Source organism: Pelodiscus sinensis, chromosome 21, assembly GCF_049634645.1.
Source record: "Pelodiscus sinensis isolate JC-2024 chromosome 21, ASM4963464v1, whole genome shotgun sequence".
Taxonomy (NCBI): Eukaryota; Metazoa; Chordata; order Testudines; family Trionychidae; genus Pelodiscus; species Pelodiscus sinensis.
In genome coordinates this window covers 15,444,942-15,467,206 of record NC_134731.1, presented here as the reverse complement: position 1 = coordinate 15,467,206, position 22,265 = coordinate 15,444,942, and the positions used below count along the sequence as shown (strand labels likewise).

The window sequence follows — 22,265 nt, the reverse complement described above, 5'->3', positions numbered from 1 at the left end:
TGTCACAGGCCCCACCCTGCCCCCATACCCGCTCCATCCCTTCCCCAAGCCCCTCCCTTGCTCCTCCCCCTTTCTCCCACCCCCGAGCAGCAGGGATCATTCCCCTCACCGCACAGCTGTCTGCTCCCCACCTCCTGGCCCACTGCACCCCACTTCTGGGGCCGCAGCACTCTGCTTCTTGCTGGAGCAGAGATGTTGGGGCAGCACCTATGGATAGGACGGCTCTAGCCAAGGGGGCAGAGGGAGGGCACAATGGGGCCAGGGTTCAGGGCCACGCTGCATGCACCAGCAGCCTGCCCACTTCTGGACGCTGCTGCTTTTTGCACTGCTAGGCCAGCGTGAAACGTGATCTGGGCTAGAAGCCCCCAGGCATGGGCATCTGGCTCCAGGCTTGGACTGGTGGCGACACCACGAAAATCTCTTTGTCTCTAGGACAAAAGGGAGAGAAACTCTCTCCTCCCCCTCCCCCACTGACGGCTGACGCAGGAGGGGCGTAGGGTGTCTGCCGCTGCCACAGCCTGTCACTGCTTGTGCTCGCCCTGCGTTTCCGAGACAGCGCAGCTGCCAGGGGACCCAGTGGCTGCGGTAGATGGGGTACGGAGGCTGCCTGGGAGAGGCGGGACAGGTATTTCACAGCAGCACTGAGCGAGGGGGGTGTCACTCATGTTACGGCTTGGGCTGGGCTCAGCTCAGGGCGGCCCGGTTGGACCTGCCGCCTCCCCCGTTTGCCTGTGAGATTGTCAGCTCCTCGGGGCACAGACTGTCTCTGTTCTGGGTTTGGACGGGGGCCCTGGCCCAGGCCTGGCGCCATCAGGCTCTGCTGCTACACCAATAAATAACAACGCCACAGGCCCTGGCCAACCCGCTCGTCAGGCCTCAGGTCGTTGGGGTTCATGCTTGGTGCAGACTGTCCCTTCGGGCTGGGCTGTGGGTGCTGTTTCTCTGTCCAGGGTGTGGGCGCCGCACTGTGGGACAGTGCACCACGCCCAGCCGGCACACGGGTTACAATTGCACAGGACTCTTCAGGGCCACACACGACGCAGCTGGGCCCCCTGGAGACATTCAGGCTGGGAGACCTGCATTGCATTAGCTATACCCAGGGAAGGGTCCCTGACGGACCCCCGGGGCTATAAACCACAGAGCTTGGGAATCGCCTGCCACCCGCACGCCAGCTCACGCCGGCTAGGGGGCGCTGCAGTGCAGAATTGGCACACGGGCTTGCACGGCTCCGTGCGCTCTGAAGACTAAACCCAGTTGTTGTTGGGCTGTAAAGCTGCCTTGGGAACCCCTCCTGCCCCCAAGTACCTGGTTGGCTCAGAGAGGTTAGAGTGGAAGGCAGCACAAAACGGGGATAACCTGTCCCGGCCTAGGAGGAGAGGTGGACACGCTGGAGGGTGGGGATAGAGTCCAGAGAGACCTGGACAAATTGGAGGTTTGGGCCAAAAGAAACCTGACGTTCAACAAGGACACGTGCAGAGTCCTGCCCTTGAGACGGAAGAATCCCAAGTCCTGCTACAGGCTGGGGACCGACTGGCTAAGCAGCAGTTCAGCAGAAAAGGACCTGGGGATTTCAGGAGCTGAGAAGCTGGATAGGAGTCAACAGGGTGCCCTTATAGCAAGCAGGCTAATGGCATATTACGGTGCATTCGGAGGAGCATTGCCAGCAGGTCTAGAGAAGTGATTATTCCCCTTTTTTCAGCTCTGGTGAGGCCACATCTGGAGTATTGTGTCCAGTTCTGGGTCCCCCACTATAGAAAGGATGTGGACGCATTGAAGAGGGTCCAGCGGAGGGCAACCAAAATGATTAGGGGGCTGGAGCACGTGACCTATGAGTAGAGGTTGAGGGATTTGGGCTTGTTTAGTCAGCAGAAGCGAAGAGTGAGGGGGGATTTGAGAGCAGCCTTGAGCTACCTAAAGGGAGGTTCCAAAGAGGATGGAGAGAGGCTGTTCTCAGTGGTGGCAGATGGCAGAACAAGGAGCAATGGTCTCAAGTTACAGTGGGGGAGGTCCCGGTTGGATATTAGGAAAAACTATTTCACTAGGAGGGTGGTGAAATACTGGAATGGGTTACCTAGGGAGATGGAGCACATGACCTATGAGGAGAGGCTGAGGGATTTGGGCTTGTTTAGTCTGCAGGAGAGAAGAGTGAGGTAGGATTTGATAGCAGCCTTCAACTCCCAGAAGGGTGGGTCTAAAGAGAGGGGGTCCAAAGAGGCTGGGGAGAGGCTGTTCTCAGTGGTGGCAGATGGCAGAACGAGGAGCAATGGGCTCAAGTTGCAGTGGGGGAGGTCTGGGTTGGATCTTAGGAAAAACAATTTCCCTAGGCAGGTGGGGCAGCACTGGGATGGGGTCCCTAGGGAGGGGGTGGAATCTCCATCTCTAGAGGTGTTTAAGTCCCGGCTTGACACAGCCCTGGCTGGGATGACGGAGCTAGGGTTGGTCCTGCTTTGGGACTCTCTAGGGCTCTGCCAGCCCTGGGATTCTGTGCCTTGCAGAGAATTCTGAAGGTTAAACCCACAGCCGCTGCTGCTGCAGAGAGAGAACGTTTAATTCAATCACATCTGTGGTACAGAAGTGCCCAGCTGTGTTTTTAACCAGGGCTGCCAAGTGCCAGCATAACGCTGACAGGCAGAACCGAACCTTTGTGCAGGAGGCTCGACCGCTTGAGCTAAAGACCAGCTGGCGCTCAGCTAAAGCCGTAAAACAAACTCCTTCTCGGTCTGTAAGTGGGCTAAGTGCCACTGGGTTACACCAGCTCTCTCGCTTTTGCCACACGGCTTAGGATAGCTGGTTGGATTCCTAAACCCCAGCCCCTAGACTCCGGTGAGGATACGGGACTCTTCAGCTTTCATTAAACCAGTTCTCTGGGAAGACTTGTGAATGGGATGCCCGAGGGCAGAAGCAGCCCAGAAAGTGAATAAGAAACCCACCCACTGTGATATTTTTTTACATCTCACAATTCCTAAGTAGATCTCCCGGTTTGGGAGGCAAGCGCCAGGACTCCTGGGCACGGGCCACAGTTCGCCAGTACAGGCTATTGATTCCGGGGCCGGCAGGAGGGGCTGGTGTAATGTCCAAAGCTCCTTCCTTATAGGAGTGTGCTCCAGGTAGCACTTACACCGGCACTCAGCCAGCAGGGCTCTGCCTCCTGTCCCGTTTTTGGCTGGGCATGGCCGTGGCTGGTGACCAGGCAGCAGCCAGTTACGTGTCCCCTCTGCTTCACCCCTTTATGTGCCCCTCTTCTCCTAGCTCTGCCCCTTCACCCACCAGCCCCACTGCTCCTCCAGAGCCCCCCCCCCCCACACACACACACATACAGGACGCGGCCTGCTCCCAGCGCTGTGCAGAGAACCAGCCCCTGGTCGGAGCGCTCCGCTCACTGGCAACCTGGCCTGCAGGCTCCTTCCTTCCCCCACTACTTCTGGCTGGGCTGGCGCCCCATGAAAACCCAAGAGTCTCCAGCACGGGGCACTGGCCAGGAGGAACCGAGCTCTACATGTGCCAAAGCCCGGCCCAGCGCTTGCACGGAAAAGCCTGTCTGCTCCTCAGCTACGCTCTGCAGTGGAGGGGGGGGGGGGAAGCGATTTCCCGCCTGTTCCCACTCCAAACTTGCAGGCTCCACTCCAGCCCCCTGGGCAGGGGCTTAGCATCCCCTTCCCCCACCCCCTCCCGGGATCCTGCCCCTGGAGACTGTGGGGCTGCTCCAGCCCCCAGGCCTCCTCCCCAGCTCAGCCACCTCTCTGGACGGGTTCCATGTAGCCCCTGCAGCCAGATTCTCTGGCCCTGGTACAAAGCATCCTTGGGGCTTCTCACCCCTAGCTGCCCACCCTGTAGCTGGGGGCAGGGCCCATGGAGCGCAGCCGCAGCAGCCTTCCTTGGTGCTGGGGGCACTGCTCTGGCAGCGGGGGCCGGGTGGGCGTGTGCTCAGCTCACCAGGGCAGCAGGTATTGGGGCCCGTCTCCACAGGCCACGCTCTGTGCAGGAGATGGGTGTGGGGACAGGCTTTGTTTCAGGGCTCCCTGGGGCTGCTCCCTTCTGCCTGGCCCCCTGGTGGGGTCAGCCCATCAGAGCGGGACTAGCCCCTTCAGGGGAGCAAGGCCGAGGACACACACGTGGGATCAGTGGGGAGAGAGGGCCCAGAGAGCTGGGGATGAGAACTGCCGGGAGTGGGGTGAGCCGAGCTTGTGCAGCGCCCGCAAGGAAGACGGGAAGGGACCTGCCTGGAGAAGCCACTGAGCCCTGGATCGGAGGCTCACCAGCTTGGGGGAGGGGGAACCCTCAGCTGGGAGGCCTGGCTGGGGCTGCTGGCGGAGCATGGGGCAGAGACGCGTCAGGTTGCTCTCTGGCCCAGATGGAAAGGGGTGAAAAGATGGTGGGTGACCAGCCTGCAGAAGGGCTCTTGTGCGGGGAGCTAGAAATGGTTCTCCTGGAGGAGGGGGAGCAGATAGGGTTGCCAGATGGTTTACCCAAAAATACTGAACACCCCCCTCCCCACCCAAAAAAAAAAAACCCAGCAGGAAAAAAATTCTGTGACAGGGAAAAAAAGGGGGGAGCCCAAAGTTGTTGAAGAAAAAAAAACATTAAAACAGCTTTAAGTGCCTGCAGAGTCAGACTAGGGATAGCAAGACGGAAGAAGGTGAGCACTAAGACCCAGGGAAGGCTTCAGTTCTTTAGGCTTTTTGCCGGTAGCCATTTTGTTTTCTTCATGGAGGCAGAATGCAGCTTCCCTGCGGAACCAGGTAAGTGAGGCGGGGGTGGGGGCATCAAGGGCTGGGCCCAGTTGCTGAGTGTGACCAGTTACTGGGTGTCCAGTATTTTCACCTCCTGGCTGGGAAAAAAAAAACCAGACATTTTAGGTGTCCGGTATTTTCTGAATTTTTTTTACTGGATAGGAGGCGAAAATGCCGGACTGTCCGGGTCAATACTGGACACCTGGCAACCCTAGGAGCAGAAGCAGCCAGGTCCAGGGCTATCCATAGGATGTAGGGGGCCCTAAGCAGGACTATTAAAGTGCCCGATGGCAGCCGGGGGCGTGTGATTTTTTAGAGATGTGACTTTACAATTTCAGCAATGCACTCATGAAATGGTTTAAAGCTAATGTTAAGCTAAGGCCCTGTGGCCTCCCACAGGACATACAGACACTGACAGTCTGGACTTGGGGTGGGCATAGGCCGGTTAAATGGCTCCATTACCACTGGAATGGCTCTTCCCCAGGTTCAGTGTCTGCTCATTGCTCCTGCGGGCTTTGTCACTTGCAAGGTAACCAGATCCTCTCCAGAGGAAGCAGAGCCACAGAACAGGGCTAGGAAGAGTGGAGGGTGGACATTAAGACCCAGCGGTGCCCCAAATGTTCAGGTGCCTCTCACAGCTGCCTATGGGTAAGGAGGTGCCTATTGTACTTTGGGGCTAACGGCTCTTATCACACAGATTCTGTGAACTGGTTCATGTGAACATGGAAAACATCTGCCCCAGGTGGAATTTTGCATGCTTTGGCCTTGTCTACAGGAACAATGAGCTGCAAGCTGAGAGTTGAATCTAGCCTGCTGGGCACCAACTCCCCCCATCACTTCTTCTCAGAAGCAAGCCTAGATCAAAGCGTGTTAATGAGTCAGCTGTTTTCAGTGAGACAGTGAACCCAGGGCAGAGTCACACCCCAAACTGTCTGTGCAGACAAGCTCTGAGAGAGGGTTTGGGTGGTTTTTTTAAATGAACAAAGGACAGGGAAACTGAGGCAGGACACTGGGTGTGTTGCAGGGGCCTAAGGAGGGGTTGCCTGTCCTGCAGGGGATACTCAGAGCTGTGAGCTACTGCATTTATCTCTGGGCCTCAGCGAACATGTGCTTTGCTGGTGATCAGATGGTGTGTCAGCTCCCTGCCTCCCAGGCCAGCTCCTCCCTGCCCGCCCTCCTGCAATCTGAGAGCTCCAGCCCCCTCGCTCTCCAGCCAGGTTTCTTTGCCAGGCTGCGAAGTTGCAGAAGAGATGAAAGTGTCAGCCCATTGCAGCCGATTAAGCGAAAGGGGATAAACCCACCCTCTCCCCTTCTGCGCCAGTCCTGAGCTGGGTTTCGGGGGTAAACCTCCAAGGGCTGGCACAAAGGCCTTAGGGTAAGCGATCCCCGGCAGACGGGAGAACGGGAGAAATGGCTACAGACAAGCACAAGCAGCAATCTCTCTAGGACTCCGACCTACCCCTGCACCCTTGGGTCAAGGCAGCATCCTCATCGCTTTTCCTTGCAAGCTCCTCGCACTAGCTGGCTGCTGGGCCGTGCCCCTCCGCCCTTGCGTCAAGCTGCCGGTTTTGCTGGTCTCCCCAGGTGGCCCCTGAGGCTATGCCTGCAGCCTCCCATGGCTTTGGGGCTCGTGTGTGTCTAGGGCTTGGAGACCTGCAAAGGGGGAGGGTCTCCAAGCCCAGGCTCCAGCTGGCCCTGGGCACCCCAGGTTTGGGCAACGTCCCCAACGCACTCAGGCCTGCCAGCTGCCCCTTGTGTCCGCTTCACTCCAGCCCCCCAGTTCCCGACAGGCCGGGCTGGTTTGACATCCCACCAAACCCATGCAGCTCTCCCCGGCCCCTTCTGTGCACACACAGGGCCCTGGGGTGGGGGTGGGCAGGCATCTGAGGCTTGAGCTGGGAGGAGGGGCCAGGCCACAGGCGGTTTGGTAGCAGCGCTCCGGCAGGGCTGTTTGGGTGGGGGGGGACGTTGAGATGTGAGGAAAGCCAACCCCCCCCCCCCCAGCTCCCTCTGAATTCCACACATAGCAGAGAGGAGCAAGGGATGGGGCAGCCTCTCCATATAAGGGCAGATCCCTCCAAGGGCTGGGCCAGCCACCTCCCTGGGAGGCTGGTGAGGAGAATCTACTGCTCCCCCCCCCGCCCACGCACAGTGTTTTGTCTCCCAGCCCCCACTGCCTGCTCAAGGGGCTGGGTTCCAAGCTGCGGGGGTCTGACCCCAGCTGTCTCTGTGTGTCCTGCTGATGGGGGTGGGCGGCAGATGGGAGAAAACCAGCAGGGCCCCCGTGGCATAGAAATGGCCAGGCCTGATCATCCCCTGGGACTGCCCGAAAGAGCTTCCTGCCCCCAGAGCATGAAGCTGGTTCCCTAGTCCACTGCGGTCATGAGCCGGATCAGAGCCTGGGGCCCAGTGCCCCGCCTGGGGGGGGCTTTCGTCCAGAGTTGAATCAGATGCCAGGGTTCTCCTGCTCTGATTCCCTTACCCCCTGCAGTGGGTGGACGTTCAGAACCCCCCAGCCTGGACCTCAGTCGGGTGGCTGGCTCCCACCTCCAGACGCTTTCGGTCTGGATGCCCTGACTCGTGGATGGGCTTGGAATTGGAGGCTAGACTTGGACTCGTTTTGTTATAGCCGGAGAGAAAGGCTGAGCCTCCGGTTAAGCCAAGGGACTTGGAAGACCAGCAATCTGTTCTCTCCTCTGCTACAATTTCTCTGGATGATCTTGGGCAATTCACTTAGTCGCTCCATGCCTCAGTTTCCCCGGGCTGCAGCTTGGATACAGTGTTCCCACCCTCTCTCCTGGGGGTGTCCGAAGAGTACCTCAATGCTATGTTAGGTGCTGTAAAATAACCCAGATGGGCAGAGTCTAATCCAAACGCCCCTGAGCTTAGCTCTGTTTGCTGTCTGGCTCTGGGCTTTCCAGCTGGCCCCCCTCCTGTGCCAGCTTGTATCGACCCCGCAGCACCTTCTGGGGCCTTACTGGGTTGTGATCAACCGCTGTTGCACGTTTGCCACAAGCCACGTCCACCGTGGGCCCAGGGTGATGCCGTTGTCACGCTTCCGATCCGTGGCTCTGGGGCTGCTATTTGTATTCATGGATCATTTTTGTACTTGACGAGCTGAACGTTAGTGTGGGGCTGAATTTCAAATGTTAGTGCCTGGAGGAGGCAGCCGGCATGTCTGGGGATGGGTCGGCTTCGCCTGGCCGCCAGCCGTGTCCTGAAACCTGGCTACAGAAGGTCCCTCCACCCCTATCAGAGCAGGAAGGAGAGCGGTCCATGCTCCTTCCGGAGGGCACGAAGAAGCTGGCTCTGCGCCTGCTCTCCTGGCGCTGGGGGGCTGGATCCACAGCGCTCGGGAACGGAGACGTCTCTTTGGCCAGATGGCCCCCGTGCAAACTCCCCAAATGGCCCCCTCAGGCGGTCCACCCCCTGAGGCGGAGAGGAGGCAGGGCTGGGGGTGTGGGGCAGCCCTAGCACACGTCTGCACTGGCTTCTGGACCCAGAACTGCCCCATGACATCACACAGCCCAGCAGGGGATACCAAGGCCTACAAGCTGTGCAGGCTTCCACCTTGGTGGGCCAGCCCCACAGCCCCTCCTTGAACATCACTGGCCTCTGGCCTCACAGCCCTGGAAGGCACAAAGGGCAGCGATAGGCCTGACCCAGCGCCCCCCAGATCTGTATCCTATGGAGGCTCAGGGCTGGTCTCTGCTGCTTGGGCCTGTCTCTGGCTGCTGCAGAGGGGAGAGGCCTCTGGGACTATCCTCTGTGGCGGCGGCCATCTTGGCCCGCAGCGGGGTGGAAGCGGGGGGCTGCCGGAGCAGGGGCCAGCGGAGCAGGGGCCAGCACAGCAGGCCCTGAAGCAGGCTCCGTAGCCGAGGGCCGGAGCACATCCATGCGCTCCACATCCTGAAGGATGCAAACCACACGCCAGCAGCCGCTGACTCCCCTTTGCTCTTCCGGGGGCTGCATGGTACAGACCTCAGCGTGGGTCTGCAAAGTGAAGCCATGCAGGTGGGGGGGGTCAATGGTCCCTCTATTTTTTTCCATCCATGTGTGGAATAAATGTTGTTCTGTGCACCGAGGTGCATATTGATGTGCACCACCAGTAGAAACACAGGCTGCCAGCTGAGGGTGCTCTGCTAATCAGCTGAGTGGCATTTGAATTTCTCCTGGGTGGCCGCCCAAGCGCTCAGCTGAGAGGGCACGCCGGTGGGAGAGGATGTGTAAAACTCCCCCTTTCCTCCTATGTAGCCACAGCTATGCTATCAGCTCTGCTAATGGCACCCAGGGGGGTGACGGTGCTGTACCAGCAGAAAAACACCTCCTGCCGGCATCAGCCAGGAAGCTGTGCTGGCCGTTGCTGGCTATAGCCATAACCCTGTGCCGCATGGCTAGCCCTTGGCAGGCCGTCTCTGGAGGACTGTCCAGAGAGCAGCTCGCTGATGCAGGAACCGGCCCTGACTGGTTGGGAAAAGCGTCACTGTGCTCTCTGGTTCGTGTCAGTCCAGCTCGGTTCTCTCTGGTTATGGCCGAGGAAGGGGGGGCTGGGAGCAGCAGCCCGAGCGCCTTTAGGGAGGAGGTTTTGATTGCGACAGATGGGAGAGCCAGGAAGGGTGTGATCATGCAAAGGCTGCGGCACCGAGACAAGCCAGACGCACTGCGCCCGGCACTTCTGCATCGCTGCCTGTTACCTGCAGCTGTGGGAGCGGGGACTGGATTCTAGCCCCGTGCGCTGCTGAGCGTGCCCCTGTAATTAACATGGGGGGGGGAGGTCTTCTGCAAATGGAGGGACAGGTGCACCATCAGGGGAGCGCTGCTCCCTGGGGGGTCACAGACCGGGGTCAGAGCCGGTATAAACAGGCCAGCGGACAAAGAAAGGGACTTGGAGTCGCTTCAGGCTGCCTGGCTCTGTGACCTTCATTTGAGCCCAGCCCCGACAAGGGACTGCAACCAACAGGCCAAAGCTCTGCAGACGGGTGTGATCTGCTCGTTGTTTTGTGAGCCGCTTTCTCTGCAGTGCTGATGTCCTACAGCAAGTCTCCTGTGCTCTGTGGAAGCTGTCTGGCCCCAGTGTCCCTGCCACACTCCCTGGAGAGACTGTGCCAGGCTCAGGCAGGCCAGACCTGCGCGGATAGTCACTGGGTTGCAAGGAGACTGCAGGCTGGAGGAGGAGGGACATGGGTCACCCCACACAGAGCAGAGTGCTGGAGGCCTGAGACCCAAACGTCATTCTGGAAGGCATTCACAGGAGTGTCGTAAGCAAGGCATGAGACATCATTCTTCTGTTCCATCTTTCTTCTGATTAGACCTTGGCTGGAGTGTTGTGTCCAGCTCTGGGCGCCACATTTCAGGAAAGATGTGGAGAAATTGGAGACGAGCCACAAACATGATGAAAGGTCTAGAAAACATGAGCAATGCGGGAAGGCTGAAAGAACTGGGCTTGTTTGGTTTGGAAAAGAGAAGATTGAGAGGGGACATGAGAGCGGTTTTCAAGTACCTAAAAGGGTGTTACAAGGGGAAGGGAGAAAAATTATTCTCCTTAACTCCTGAGGATCGGACAAGACGCAATGGGCTTAAATTCCAGTGAGGGAGGTTTAGGTTGGATATGAGGAAAACCTTCCTGTGAGGGTGGTTAAGCACTGGAATAAATTACCTAGGGAGGTTGTGGAATCTCCATCACTGGAGATAGGTCAGAGCAGGTTAGACAGACACCTGTCAGAGATGGTTGAGATCTGTGGTGTCCAACATGCTAGCCATTAGCCTCATCTGGCTAGTTGGCTGGTTGAGTGCGGCTAGGTCACTATAGTGGCTACTGCTTCAGAGCTGGTTGGACACCACGGGGCTAGATGGTGCTTGGTCCTGCCAGGGGGGTCCCTCCAGTTCCAGGATTCTAACAGCATGCCCATGAGCAGACCCCGCCGCTGTGATGGTGCTCCTGGCTAGCGCACACTGGCTCGGTGTTGGTGCGAGGGAGCTCCTTCTGGCTGGCTAGAGGCAGGGATCGGAAAGGCTGCGTGCTGATCCAGCACTGCTCTGACACTGCTGTGGTGTTCGCCAGGACCTCGGCTCTCGTTACAAGACAGTTGTCGCTAGTTGTGAAGAAAAGTGTCGCGGTGGGAATGGAGTGTAACCGGAGCAGGACCCCTGCCCTCCAGCCATAGTGGCAAAGCTCATGCAGCTGCTGGTTCTTTTCGTTGGCAGGTGCTGTGTTTGGATAGATGGAGGGGAAGCGTTCCCTCTCCCCCAGTCACTTATCTGTTTAACCCCAAAGAGGGTGATGGGTGGAATAGCCCATCCCCTTATTTCGTCCACCAACTAGTCCCGATTTCTGAGCACCCAAGTTTGGTCCACATTCATGTACCAGGGATGATCTTAACCCAGTCCTTGAGTTTGGACTAATCTCGCCTTTTTGTCCCATTGACATCTTTCCCCATCAACATTTATTGCTCTGACTACTTAGCCATGTGCCCACGGATGCCATCAACTGGAAGGCCCAGTTATTACAACCGTGACCTCTTGTGTTGGTGTCAGAAGTGGGTGGAATTTTGGGGAGATGCCAAGGTCTGCTTCCTACCCGTAGTCTAGCCCCATCCACCTAGTGGGCCTTTAGCCACATGATCATGCCTTGAACATCTGGACAAGACACTGTGAATGGTCTTCTTGTGGCAGCTCACGTGGGTGGAGCTTATTTTGTGGGTGGAGCTTGGAAGAGACCTGCCATCTTGTCCATACTTATGACCATTGGTAAGAAGACCGTGAACTACAGATTGTGTTTGGCCCTGGGATGTTCTTTACTCCCTGTTCAGGAGGACAGAAAACTCAGGAGGTTCTCCCAAGCTTTGCCTCCAAGCAGCCCTGGACTTTGGGGGAGTTTGGATTGGCAAAGAGTTTTCTATCCTGGCTGGGACACGGTGTTCCCTGAAAGCTGAGCGCTTGGGTGGACACCCAGGGGAAATTGGCAGAGTGCTCACAGCACCCACAGCTGGTAGCATGTGTTTCTACTGGTGGTGCACATCTGCACGTCTCAGAGTATATATAGCAGTGGTCTCCAACCTTTTTACACCCAAGATCACTTTTTAAATGACAGACCAAGCCAAGATCTACCGCCCCGCCCCTTCCTTGAAGCCCCGCCCTCTCTCTCCTCCTCCTCCTCTCCATCACTTGCTATCCCCAATCCTTATGCTGCTACTTTAAAAAGAAATTCCCACCATTCCTCGCAGCTACTCACCTGTGCTGTTGCTCAGTGAGTAGTTGCTCCTCAAATGAGGAAATCTAATGTAAATGTACTGCGCAGGCGCGCAGTTCAAAGAGGGCTCAAGAGCTACGCTTAGAGCCTCCGAGATCTATCAGTAGATCGCGATCTACTGGTTGGTGACCACGGATATATAGCAACATTTTTTCCACACAGGGGTGGAAAAAAGTAGAGGGAACATTGCTTGGAAGACTCCAAGTTTGGATGCTTCAGATGCCATTTGGGGTGGAACTTCTGGGTTCTTGTCTTGAATAGAAACTGTGGAACTTTTTTTTGCTTTGCCTGAACCTTTGATTGTTTCATTTCTCCATCCAGGTTTTTGTATCCTGCCCACCACCGTGGTATCTGATCTTTGAACAGATCCCTAGAAACTCGACCACATCTGTAGCCCGCAATTGAGCACTCTAAGAGCACAGCTGTGGTGCCTGCAGTTCCTGCCTGTGCTACAGTTGGTCAGTAGCAATATTAGTAACACAAGACACATTGGTCACGAAGAACCTGCCGTGGCTCAGCAGCTCCCACACGTGGCTCCTGTCCTTTGAGAGGGACGCCCCCTCGGCGCATGGCGGGACGGAGCGAGCGAGTGTCATTCTTGGAGTGCCTTCCGATGCGGCCACTGGCACTGAGCCAGGGGCTATAAACGGCCTGCATGACTCAGAGGAGAATGATTGCCCTGCAGGGGCTGGCTCGTGGACAAAGGGGGAAAGAGGAGGCGCAGTGGGGAGGCAGTGGCAGCCCGGCGGCACGGTGCGGCTTGGCAGTGAGGCTGGACAGTTGGACTGGGATAAGAAGACGCTGAAGGCGTTCTGCTCCTCCAACATTGACAGTCCGATGACCTGGTTCAGTGAAGCCTTCCAGGCTATGTCTACACTACTCTGATCTTCCGGGAAAAGCTACGCAAATCACGAACTGAGAATTGTGTAGCTTTTTCCGCTTTTTTTTTTCAGAAGAGGTTTTTCCAACATTTGGCCCGTCTACACAGGGCCAAATGTTGGGAAAAAACCCTTTTTCGGAACATCCTTCCGTCCTCGTAAAATGAGGTTTACAGGGATGCCAAAAAACCACATCTGCTCTTCCAAAAAAAAATTTCGGACGAGCAGACATGTTGCCTGGATGCGGCAGAGGTTTCCGGGATACCTCGATATCCCGGAAAAACTCAGTAGTGTACATATCGTTGAAACATGTTGGGATTGCCCTCCTTTGAGCCATGGAGAAAACTAGGTGTGGACAGGAAAGTGGCCACATGGGAGGGAGAGTGTTCTGATGGAACCAATGTGCTCCCTGCTCTAACCACTAGGGGACACAGCCCCTCAGAGGAGCTCTACAGGTGACCTCTGGGGGAAAAGCCAAAGATGAAAGCAAAATCTGTGGCCTTGCTGCCAGCAATAAGCAACTGCAAATGCCTCTGCATTTTAAAAAAAATCCTTCTTAACTTTCTGAATGGGGGCCGCCCCAGGACTGGAACAAGCGCAGGCACCAGGACTTGCTGCAGCCGGTTGGACCGAGAGTCCCTCCAGCCCGGGTCCTGCCTTGAGGAAGCTGTTGCCAGCACACGGTTTGTCGGAAAATGCCGGCTTGTGGAAACCCAGAATATTTGCTGGAACTGGATCCAGTTTGCCCAGCACTGCCCAGCACCGGGCTGCACGGTGAAGTCCATGTGCTGTGGTCACAGCCTGGGGGGGGCCTAGGGGCACTGCCTGTCCTGAGCCCCAGGCCTCCCACTCCTATCCCAGCTCTGCCGAGCAGACTCCGCCGGCCCCGCTGGATCCTGTTTGTCTGAGACATGGATTCCTGTCGGCTGACGCGGGGGCTGAGTCCTATCGCCCTCGTCCCACTCTGGGCCTGGGCTGGGCTCGGCTCCCTGTGCTCCAGAGATTAATCTTGGGCTCTCCAGGAGCAGGGGCTGTTAACCCTTTCCAGGCTGTGTCCTTGCCCACGTGCCGGCGGCACCTGGAGCGTTTGCTCAGGCAGCTTTCGGGCCTGGATTCTGAGCACCAGCCCCCCGATCCTAGAGGCTCAGGGATTCTTGTCAGGTCACGCGCGCCGGGAAGGCTCTGTCTCGGAGTCTGACTCAGGAAGGGGGATTAGTGCTGGGATTTGTCAGAGCGGTAATATAGTAACAGCAAGAGGCCGGGCTGCCCATCTAAGGCTGCGACCCTGCTTCGGGCTCGGGGGTTACGGGAGCCCTCCCTGCCCACGGTCCCGGCAGGGCCTTTGGGAACCCCCACCGGCTGATCCCTAGCAGCCCAGAGCACCCCTCCCCAGGGCAGCGTCCGCCTTCCCCAAGCCAGAGGGGAAATTCAGCACAAGCCCACGCAGTCGCTGAGAGGTGGTCAGGGCTCTCTGGAACCAGGGTCCCGTAGCCCCCCGTCCGCCACACTTAGAGCAGGGCTGCCTGGCACTTGGCATTGCCGTTTCCTGGGACTCCCCTAGCAACCGTGCAAGGAACTCTGGAAAGTGGTTCGTGGGATCGGCAAAGGCCGGGAGGCTTCCCCAGCATGGCAGACAGGGCTCTTGAGGCCCCCGTTTGTACAGCACCCTGCACCATGGGCCCTGGCCGTGGCACTCCTCAGACACTGCTCTAGCAAACCTGGCTAATAACAGCTGAGGCACTCCCAGCCCAGAGGCCTGGTGTGTCTGGCAGTGGCAGCCTGACTTGATGCCCTCCCAGAGAGAAGGGGGGTCAATCTAGGTCTCAATCTGGGGTAGCTGGGTGGGCTCCTGAGGGAGGGGCCTGGGTGGGCTGGCGCAGGAGCTGAACTTCTGGGTCTTGGACCTGAGGGTAGAATGGGCTCGTATGAGCCACATCCAATCCCTGCTTGGCCTGAGGGCATCAGCTGTGGTGCTCCAGCTTGGGCCTGCCCGTGAGAGTCACCGACCTGGGCAAGCTCCCCCAAGCTGGCCTGTGGGCCAAGCAAAGCGCCAGGCGGCTCCGGGGTTTGCTGCCAGCATTTGGCCCGGCTGGGAAAGCTGCCGCTGTTCTCTGCCCCACGGCGAGCGGGGGCTGCTTGGGCTTGGTTCTGGGCCCCGCTCTGTGGGGGTGGCTGGGCTCCTCCGCAGCCCACGGCTTCTCCCCCCTTCTCAGTTAGCCTTGCTGGGCACGACTGTCCTGCCGTAGCTGTTCACACCGACGCTGCAGGGGTCAGGAACGAGGGAGCTGTGGTTCCTGGCGTGGATCGAACCTTGCGGGGCAAACTTTGAAAGGGCCGGGCGATAGCAGAGGCCAACAGCGCCTGGAGGATTCCAGAAACACGAGGGCATGCGAGAGGAATGCCAGGAGCCTGCGAGCCGGGAGCCAGCAGGGAGCAATTCCTGGCGGGTGAGTCACACTTTGGAATAGCTCCAATAACACCCGGCCTGGCTCCCGCCTCCCTGCTGCACAGCAGAGCTGCAAACCTTGCTTCGGGTTCCAAACTCAACCCGCCGGCCCTTGCAAATACAAAGGTTCTTTGCTCGATCCCGGGCAGCTCCTGTGCCCTCATGGACTTCAGGGGGCTGACCCATTGCTTCTTTTCACAGTCAGGGATCCCAGAGCCGTGGCTGGGCTTTCCCCTCAGGACTGGGATTCCCCCCATTGCTAAGGAGGCTCCTTGAGGCCGGGAGAGCAAACAGTCCTCCCAGATCACTTCCTTATCCCAACCAACCCACGGGAGAGAATCTCTTCCTTTCTGGCAGCTGGGAGCATGGGGACGGCCCTGTGGCCAGGCCCCTGCAGCAGAGCTGGCCATGAAACACGGCACCCCATACTCTGTGCTTTAGTGCCAGGCCCACCAGAGCCCCTGCCAACAGCCAGGGCAGGACCGTGCCCCACCATGTGACACTGCTCCGTATGGAAGAACGGCCCAAGGACGAGGAGCCCAAGGACAAGGCCCAAGACTGTTCCCAGCCCAGCTTCCCAGCCTCCCTCAGGGGAGACACTGAGCAGGTCACTTAGCTCAGGCGGCAGCTAGCAGAGGCTGCTGGGAGAAACCACGTCCTGGTGCCGTGTGGCACGTGGACCTTCTGGTGAACACGGAGAGAATTTCTCTTGGGGCTTTGCAGCCCCCACCCCGGATGCAGCCTGGCACTATCGCTGGCTACAGGCTAGCCCCAGGGCCAGTGCACCCGGCCATGCAGCACACGGGGAGAGACACTAGGGGGTTGGTTTATTTGACTTTTTCCGATTTATTTGAGCAACTCAGTGGCTGGGCTAGTACAAAAAAAACCAAACAAAACCAAAACCAAAAAAACCCATGGCTTGGGGGGGGGGGGGGCACATAGTGGATTGCGATTTTCCTCCGGGCCAGGCGCTGGCTTATTTCTTGGCAGCTTCCTCAGGCTTTTTGGTGTCGGTCGGGGTGATCTGCGCGTGGCTCTCAAAGGTGACGGGGATGGTGATCTCGGCAGACTGGATGGCCGGCTTGGGCAGGGGGGCTTCCACCGTCAGCGTGCCATCTGGGGACAGCGAGGAGCGCACCGTGGTGGCGTCGATGCCAGGAGGCAGGCTGCATGAGGGAGAGGAGAGGGAGGGTGTGCCGGGGCCGGGGGCTCGCCTGGCAGTGCCCACTGGCACCTGATTCCTGTCTGCCCTCGATCCTGGGAAGCCACCCCCTCCTGGCCAGCAAGGGCTGAGCGTAGCTCCCTCCTGGGACCGCTCACCACTGCTCTGTGCCACCCCGGCCCCGGAGAGCTAGAACCAGGGGCTCCATCTCTGCTGCCCCTGCCCCCCCCTCACGGAAACATCATTCCAGCAGGGCCAGGGATGTGGGCTAACATATCTCCCCTGGGTCCAGCCACCACGCCCCTGGGTCCCACCTGGCGAGCCGCACTGCATGTGGCAAAGAAATCGCCCCCCCCCCCCTCCTGCCACGGCTGAAGGCCCAGTCTCCCAGGAGCCCTCTTCTCCCCCCCTCCCCCCCGGCTGAGCCGGCCACTTACGTGTATTTTCTGGTGAAGCACCTGGAGATGAAGCCGTGCTCGTCCTGCCTCTCCTCGTGCTTGCCTGGAAGAGGAGGCGACAGACACAGTCAGGGGGTGAGGCCTAGTGGTCAGTGCCATGTCCCGGGCCCAGCTAGGACCCTGCAGCCGGAGCTTCCCGGGGGTTTACCCAGAGCGGAGAAGGTACTGACTCCTCCCCGACTCCCAGGGCTCCTCCACAAGCCGCCAGCCTGGCCCACAGACCCCCCCCGCCAGACTGCCCAGGGGACTAGTAGTCGCTTGGCTGGGGGAGCCAAGAGGAACGGGCTCCTTCGTTTCGGAGCGGGGAGGCTCCATTCTGAACAGGACCCTGCGTGCGCAACACGAGCCCTCGCTCACCCTGCCCACTCTCCAGCGAGGGACAGCTTGTTTTCCGCATGGGGTCGTGCGCGACCATCCGATAAGCAGTTTAAAATGCGGCGCCGCAGTGCGGGGGGCTCCTGGGGCTGCCCCCGTGGCGGCTGTGCATAGCGGTGCGATCGGCTAATCGTATAGTCGATACAGATTGTATCGATACAGATTGTATCGACTATTCGATTAGCTCGCAATCGCAATTTAACATCCGGAAGCCCAACTCCTATGAGAGCGCCTGTTCGCGCCAGATTTCCGCCACTGGCGGGGAAGGTTGTCCGGGCAGAGGCCTCGGTTGGCCTGTCAGGTTTTATTCTGTGTATGTCCAGCACCTAACACAGCGGGTCCCGGCCCAGGGCCGACCCTCCCAGGGGCAAGAGCGACTAGTATAAAATGCTGATTTGCCAATGCTCTTGTGTCACTCTGCACCCCACCTGCCAGCTCACAGTGGAGTTGGACCTGGCTGACAAGCTGGTCCATCTCCCCAGCCCTGCTTTCCCCCTCCCCCCAACAGGGCAGGCAGCTTCTATGGCATGCGGTGGGGCCAGAGCCAAGCCGGGCTGCCGTTCCTACAGCTCCCCAAAGCGCGGCTCGGCCTCCCCGCCTTCTAGGCCTCTGCTTCCCTGTTACCATGGTTACCCAGCGCACGGGCGGCTTGCCATTTACATGGGTGATTGCGAATGGAAGAAACCGCTGCCCCCCACCTCCACCCGCACCCGTGCAGCTGGGTTACAAAATCGGGAGACGCCTCAGCCACCCGGATGCTGCATCCTGGGCTCTGTCTGGTTTTCAGGGCAGGCGCCGGGCTGGGCTGAACAGCCGAGACCAGATAAGGAGAAACTGCAGATACAAACGGGAAAGGGGATCAAAAGCTGGAATTTTGCTGCTTGGGGGGTGGGAGATGCGTTCTCTGCCTTGGGGGTTTGGCCCCTGACAGTAGAAAACTGAAGAAAAGTTCCCAGTCCCTTTCCCCCTCCCCTCCCCTCCCACCCTGGATGCCAGCTTTCCTTTGCTTCTCCTGGATTTACAGCCTCTGGAAGGGAACGGGCCGGGGTATTTGGTGGCTCAATGGGAGCCTTCTGCTCCCCTGGTCCACAGCTGCCAAGCCCCAGGGTGCAGAGGTAGCCTCACTGCATCCTCCCCCACTCCCCTCCCCGGCCGTGTCTCAGGCTAGGTGGTTGGTTCGCAGCCCCTGGGTTTCAGCAACCTCCACTTCTCAAGCTAAGGCACGTACGCAGCCCTGTACCTCACAGGCTGCTCCGGCCGGGTAGGGAAGTGCTGATCCCCTGGGCTACTCAGAGGAGGGCCCAGCTCCTAAGGGGCATTTAGGCCCCAAATCCCGCTGAGAAGCTGGAGTTAGGTCACACTAGGCGTCTGTGGCAGAGCAGGGATTTGAACCCATGTGCTGGTATCTCAGCCCAGCTGGGTCCTGCCTTCTGAGCTCCAGTCCCCTGGATGCAAGGGGCTGCCCCTGGGTGAGCACCATCCGCCTTGGACTGAGTCAGTCCCTTTCAGCTTCGCCGGTGGCTGCAAATTGGTTCTGAGCATCGTCGCTCTGGGTCGGTTTCACCAGCAGGCTCGGAGATCCCCGGTTTGTACCAGCTGGTGACCTGATCACTGGCTCGCTGGGAAGAAACAGGGAAGTTGCAGCTTCTTGCAAAGCTTTCCTGCTGCCCAGCAAACCCCAGACTCTGGGGCAGACCCTCAGCAGGTGTGAACCAGCATCGTGCTTTGAAGTCACTCAAGCCGCACCGGTTTGTACCAGCTGGCGACTTGGCACTCTGGGACAGCTGGCTGCAAAACTTCCTGGAGCCGAGGGCGGGAGGGGACGGCTCAGGGGGACTCAGGCTGATCTTACATCCAAGCCGCGTGAGCTGCGCAGGGCTGGGTCACAGCACAGTGTGGTCAGGGCCGTCCTAGCCACATGCAGAATACGCAGCTGCGTCGGGCACCTGGAAATTCAGGGCACCCCTGGGTCCTAATGTCCATCCACCCAATTCCTCTTCCTATCCCTGTTCTGTGGCTCTGCTTCCTCCAGAGAGGATCTAGCTACCAGTGACAAAGCCAGCCGGGGCTAAGAGCAGACACTGAACCTGGGAAAGAACCATTCCAGCAGCAACGGAGCCATTTCACCCGCATGTGCCCACCCCTGGTCCAGACTGACAGCGTCTGAATGTCCCATGGGAGGCCACAGGGCCTTAGTTTAACATTTGTTTGAAAATATTTCGTTACAGGTTGGACCTCCCCGGTCCAGCATCCTGGGGACCTGAGAGGTCCCAAACAAGGGGCTTGCCCGACCAGGGGAGGTCAGGCCTCTGGGCTCTCCTGGGGCTCTCCTCCAACACACTGCTCCCGGCCCACCTGCTCTGGGGCTCCACTGTCCCCAGCCACCAGCTCCACTGGCCACCAGGGCTCCACTCCGGCTGCTGGTATGGCTCCCCATCCCCCGGACACTGGTCCCGCAGGCTGCCAGCCTGGCACCACTCCCAGCTGCTGGCAAGACGGACCCCAGAGTCCCGGACCAGAGGGGGCCAGCCTGCAGTGTGTTGCAGAAGTGGCTGAAAACGGCAGTGAGGGGACTCCTCCTTCCTCCCCGCACCCTCGGCTTTGCTCCCTGCCATTGTGATGGCGATTGCTGGGCTGGGAGATGTTTTGCCGAGCTCTCGTTTGGGATCTGAGCCAGGGAGGGAGAGAAAAAGCTGGAAGGGTCACGATTCAAATCCAGCAGCGAGGCCCACACGATTCCCCCGAGAGTGAAGCCACCATCTTTAATGATGCTCTAGAGGAGATTCGCCAGGCTGCCGGAGCACTCACTGCTAAGGGCGTGTGTGAACTTGGAAAGCCCTCGGGCCCAGACCCCCCAAGGGTACAAGGCTCCTCGCTTTCGAGAGAGGGCCCTAGGGGGTAGTGAGGGCTGGGGGCTAGGCTGTGAGCCGGGGACTCATTGAAGCTTGGGGTCTGTCCCCAGCTCTGTCACAGACCTGCTGGGTGATAAGTTATATTACAGCCCCCTGCCTCAGTTTCCCTCCTCCCCTTTTGTCTATTTAGACCAACTGCTTGTTGGGGCAGGGTCTATTTCTTACTATGTTTGTAGAGAACCCAGCCCAAGGGGGCCCTGCTCTAGGCTGAGGTCTCTAGAGGGGTCTGGAATACAAATATTCAGCCGGAATGGAATAACAAGCGTAGTCTTCCCCCATCCCATGGCTTGCATGGATTTAGGTGGCTGAGCAAGCCCTTTCCCTCTTCGACCTGCTGGAGCAAGCGGCTCCCTAGCGTGCGGTGGGGTGGAACATGGCCCCTCACAGGAAACAGAGGGGGCCGGCTGGCTGCATCCACTCCTCAAGGCTGTGGGGATGGGGGAATAAGGGGGGGCAGGCAACGGCCCGCTTGGAGGCATGAGCGATATAGTGAGAGGCGCCGAGTCGAGGGCTGGAGGTTCGAGAGAGTGAAGGGTGCACCAGTGCCCCACCATCTCGGCAGGAGGAATCCTCCAGCCTGAATGGAGCCTTTGAATCCTGGCCGTCCGGGGCCACAGGCGGCAGCCAGGCCGGCCTGAGGGGGGCTGCAGCCACCTCTCACAGACCAGGCCCAGTGGGGCCTGTGTCACTCACCTTGCTCTAGGGGGGCAGAGCCGGATTAAGACCTTTAGAGGCCCTAAGCACTGAAAAGATGATGGTGCCCCCCCCATGTAATTCAAAATAAAAACAATACTATACCGTAAAATCTCTTTTTTTTGGTGGCCCGGCTTTGCGGGTGCCCTAAGCACATGCTTAGTCTGCCTATTGGGTAATCCAGCCCTGTGGGGGGGCATGTGCAGCAGGCCTAGGGCTCAGCACAGGGAGAACAGCTCAGGCTCACAGGAGACGGCTGCCCCTCTCCAGAGCCAGGAGGAGCGGAAGGAAGCACTCACCGGTTATCTCCACCACACCCTCCTTGGTCTTCACCACCAGCTCCTCCGGGGCAAAGTGGTTGACGTCGAGGGCAACCTTCCAGCTGTCCGCTGTCTGCCGGATCTCCGAGATACCGCTGCTGAGCTGGCGACTCAGGGCCCGGCTGTAGGCAGGGTTAGGGGAGGTGGGGGAGGTGACGATGGGGCTGGGGACGGCCAGCGGCTCGGCGGCCTGGCTGGGCAGCAGGCGGAGGTAGCCCGGCCAGTTGGTGCTGCTCGGCCACTTGTACCAGTCCTCCAGCATTTGGGGCATCCCGAAAGACTGATCGAAGAGCCGGCTGCCCAGGTACCAGTCCCGCCAGGGGTCCCAGCTGGGGCTGCGCAGGAAAGTGAAGGGCACCCGGCGCTCTGACATGGTGCACTCCTGCTCTGGCCTGGCTGCTCTGGCTGTGGCGGGAGGGGAACGAGCGGGCGTCTCTCGAGCAGCCCCGCGGGCTGGCCCCTTATGAAAAGGCAGCTGGTTATTTTTAGCCAGGCAGTTCAGCTGGCTATTCATGGAGATTACATGCGGGCCAGTCACTGCTGATGAGCAGCAGGTCAGCTGTCAGGCTCTGCCCGCGTCCTCCCAGGCCCTTCGTCATCCCACGGCTACGCTGGGCCTGCAAAGAAGCGGGGAAGGGTGCTGGCTCCCCAGTATCTGGCTGCAGTGGGTTGGCTGGGTAGTGAAGACACGACTGGGGTTCAGGAGAGCTGAGTTTAGGGCTTGGGCCCTGCCACAGCCTGCTTGTGTGGCCTTGAGCAAGTCACTTAATCTCTCTGGGCCTCAGTTCCCCAGCTGTACAATGGGGCTGGGTGCAGGTGGGGAAAGAGGAGGGGGCTGCGAGGTGTGGGAGGGTGGATGGTGCAGTGACTGAGAAGCGCATGGCTGCGTGGATGGGCAGGGGCAGCACATGGGAGGCAATGGAAAGAGGAGGGAGGGGCGGGGGTGAGCTGGGGAATGAGGAGGAGGAGAGCCGTGAGATACAGTCCGTGGGTGGCTGAGGAGCAGTGAGAGAACAAGCTGGGCTCAGCCTGCCTCCAGCTC

The 22,265-nt window shown here is 59.0% G+C and overlaps 1 protein-coding gene across 1 annotated transcript; it reads right to left on the bottom strand.

Annotated features, from left to right (window-relative positions):
* Positions 1–16,116: 16,116 nt before the first annotated feature.
* HSPB1 (heat shock protein family B (small) member 1) lies at positions 16,117–21,667 on the bottom strand. Its single transcript, XM_075904955.1, has 3 exons — positions 21,203–21,667; positions 16,903–16,966; positions 16,117–16,469 (listed from the first exon to the last, which is right to left on the bottom strand). The coding sequence occupies exons 1-3, from the start codon at positions 21,594–21,596 to the stop codon at positions 16,280–16,282; spliced, it is 648 nt and encodes a 215-aa protein (XP_075761070.1). The 5' UTR covers positions 21,597–21,667; the 3' UTR covers positions 16,117–16,279.
* Between the last annotated feature and the right edge of the window lie 598 nt (positions 21,668–22,265).

Coding starts and splice junctions, on each gene's coding strand:
- HSPB1 (XM_075904955.1), bottom strand. CDS start 21,596: ATGTCAGAGCGCCGGGTGCCCTTCACTTTCCTGCGCAGCCCCAGCTGG. Junction 16,967..21,202: donor GGGTGTGGTGGAGATAACCG/GTGAGTGCTTCC, acceptor CTCCTCTTCCAG/GCAAGCACGAGGAGAGGCAG. Junction 16,470..16,902: donor TGCTTCACCAGAAAATACAC/GTAAGTGGCCGG, acceptor TCCCTCATGCAG/CCTGCCTCCTGGCATCGACG.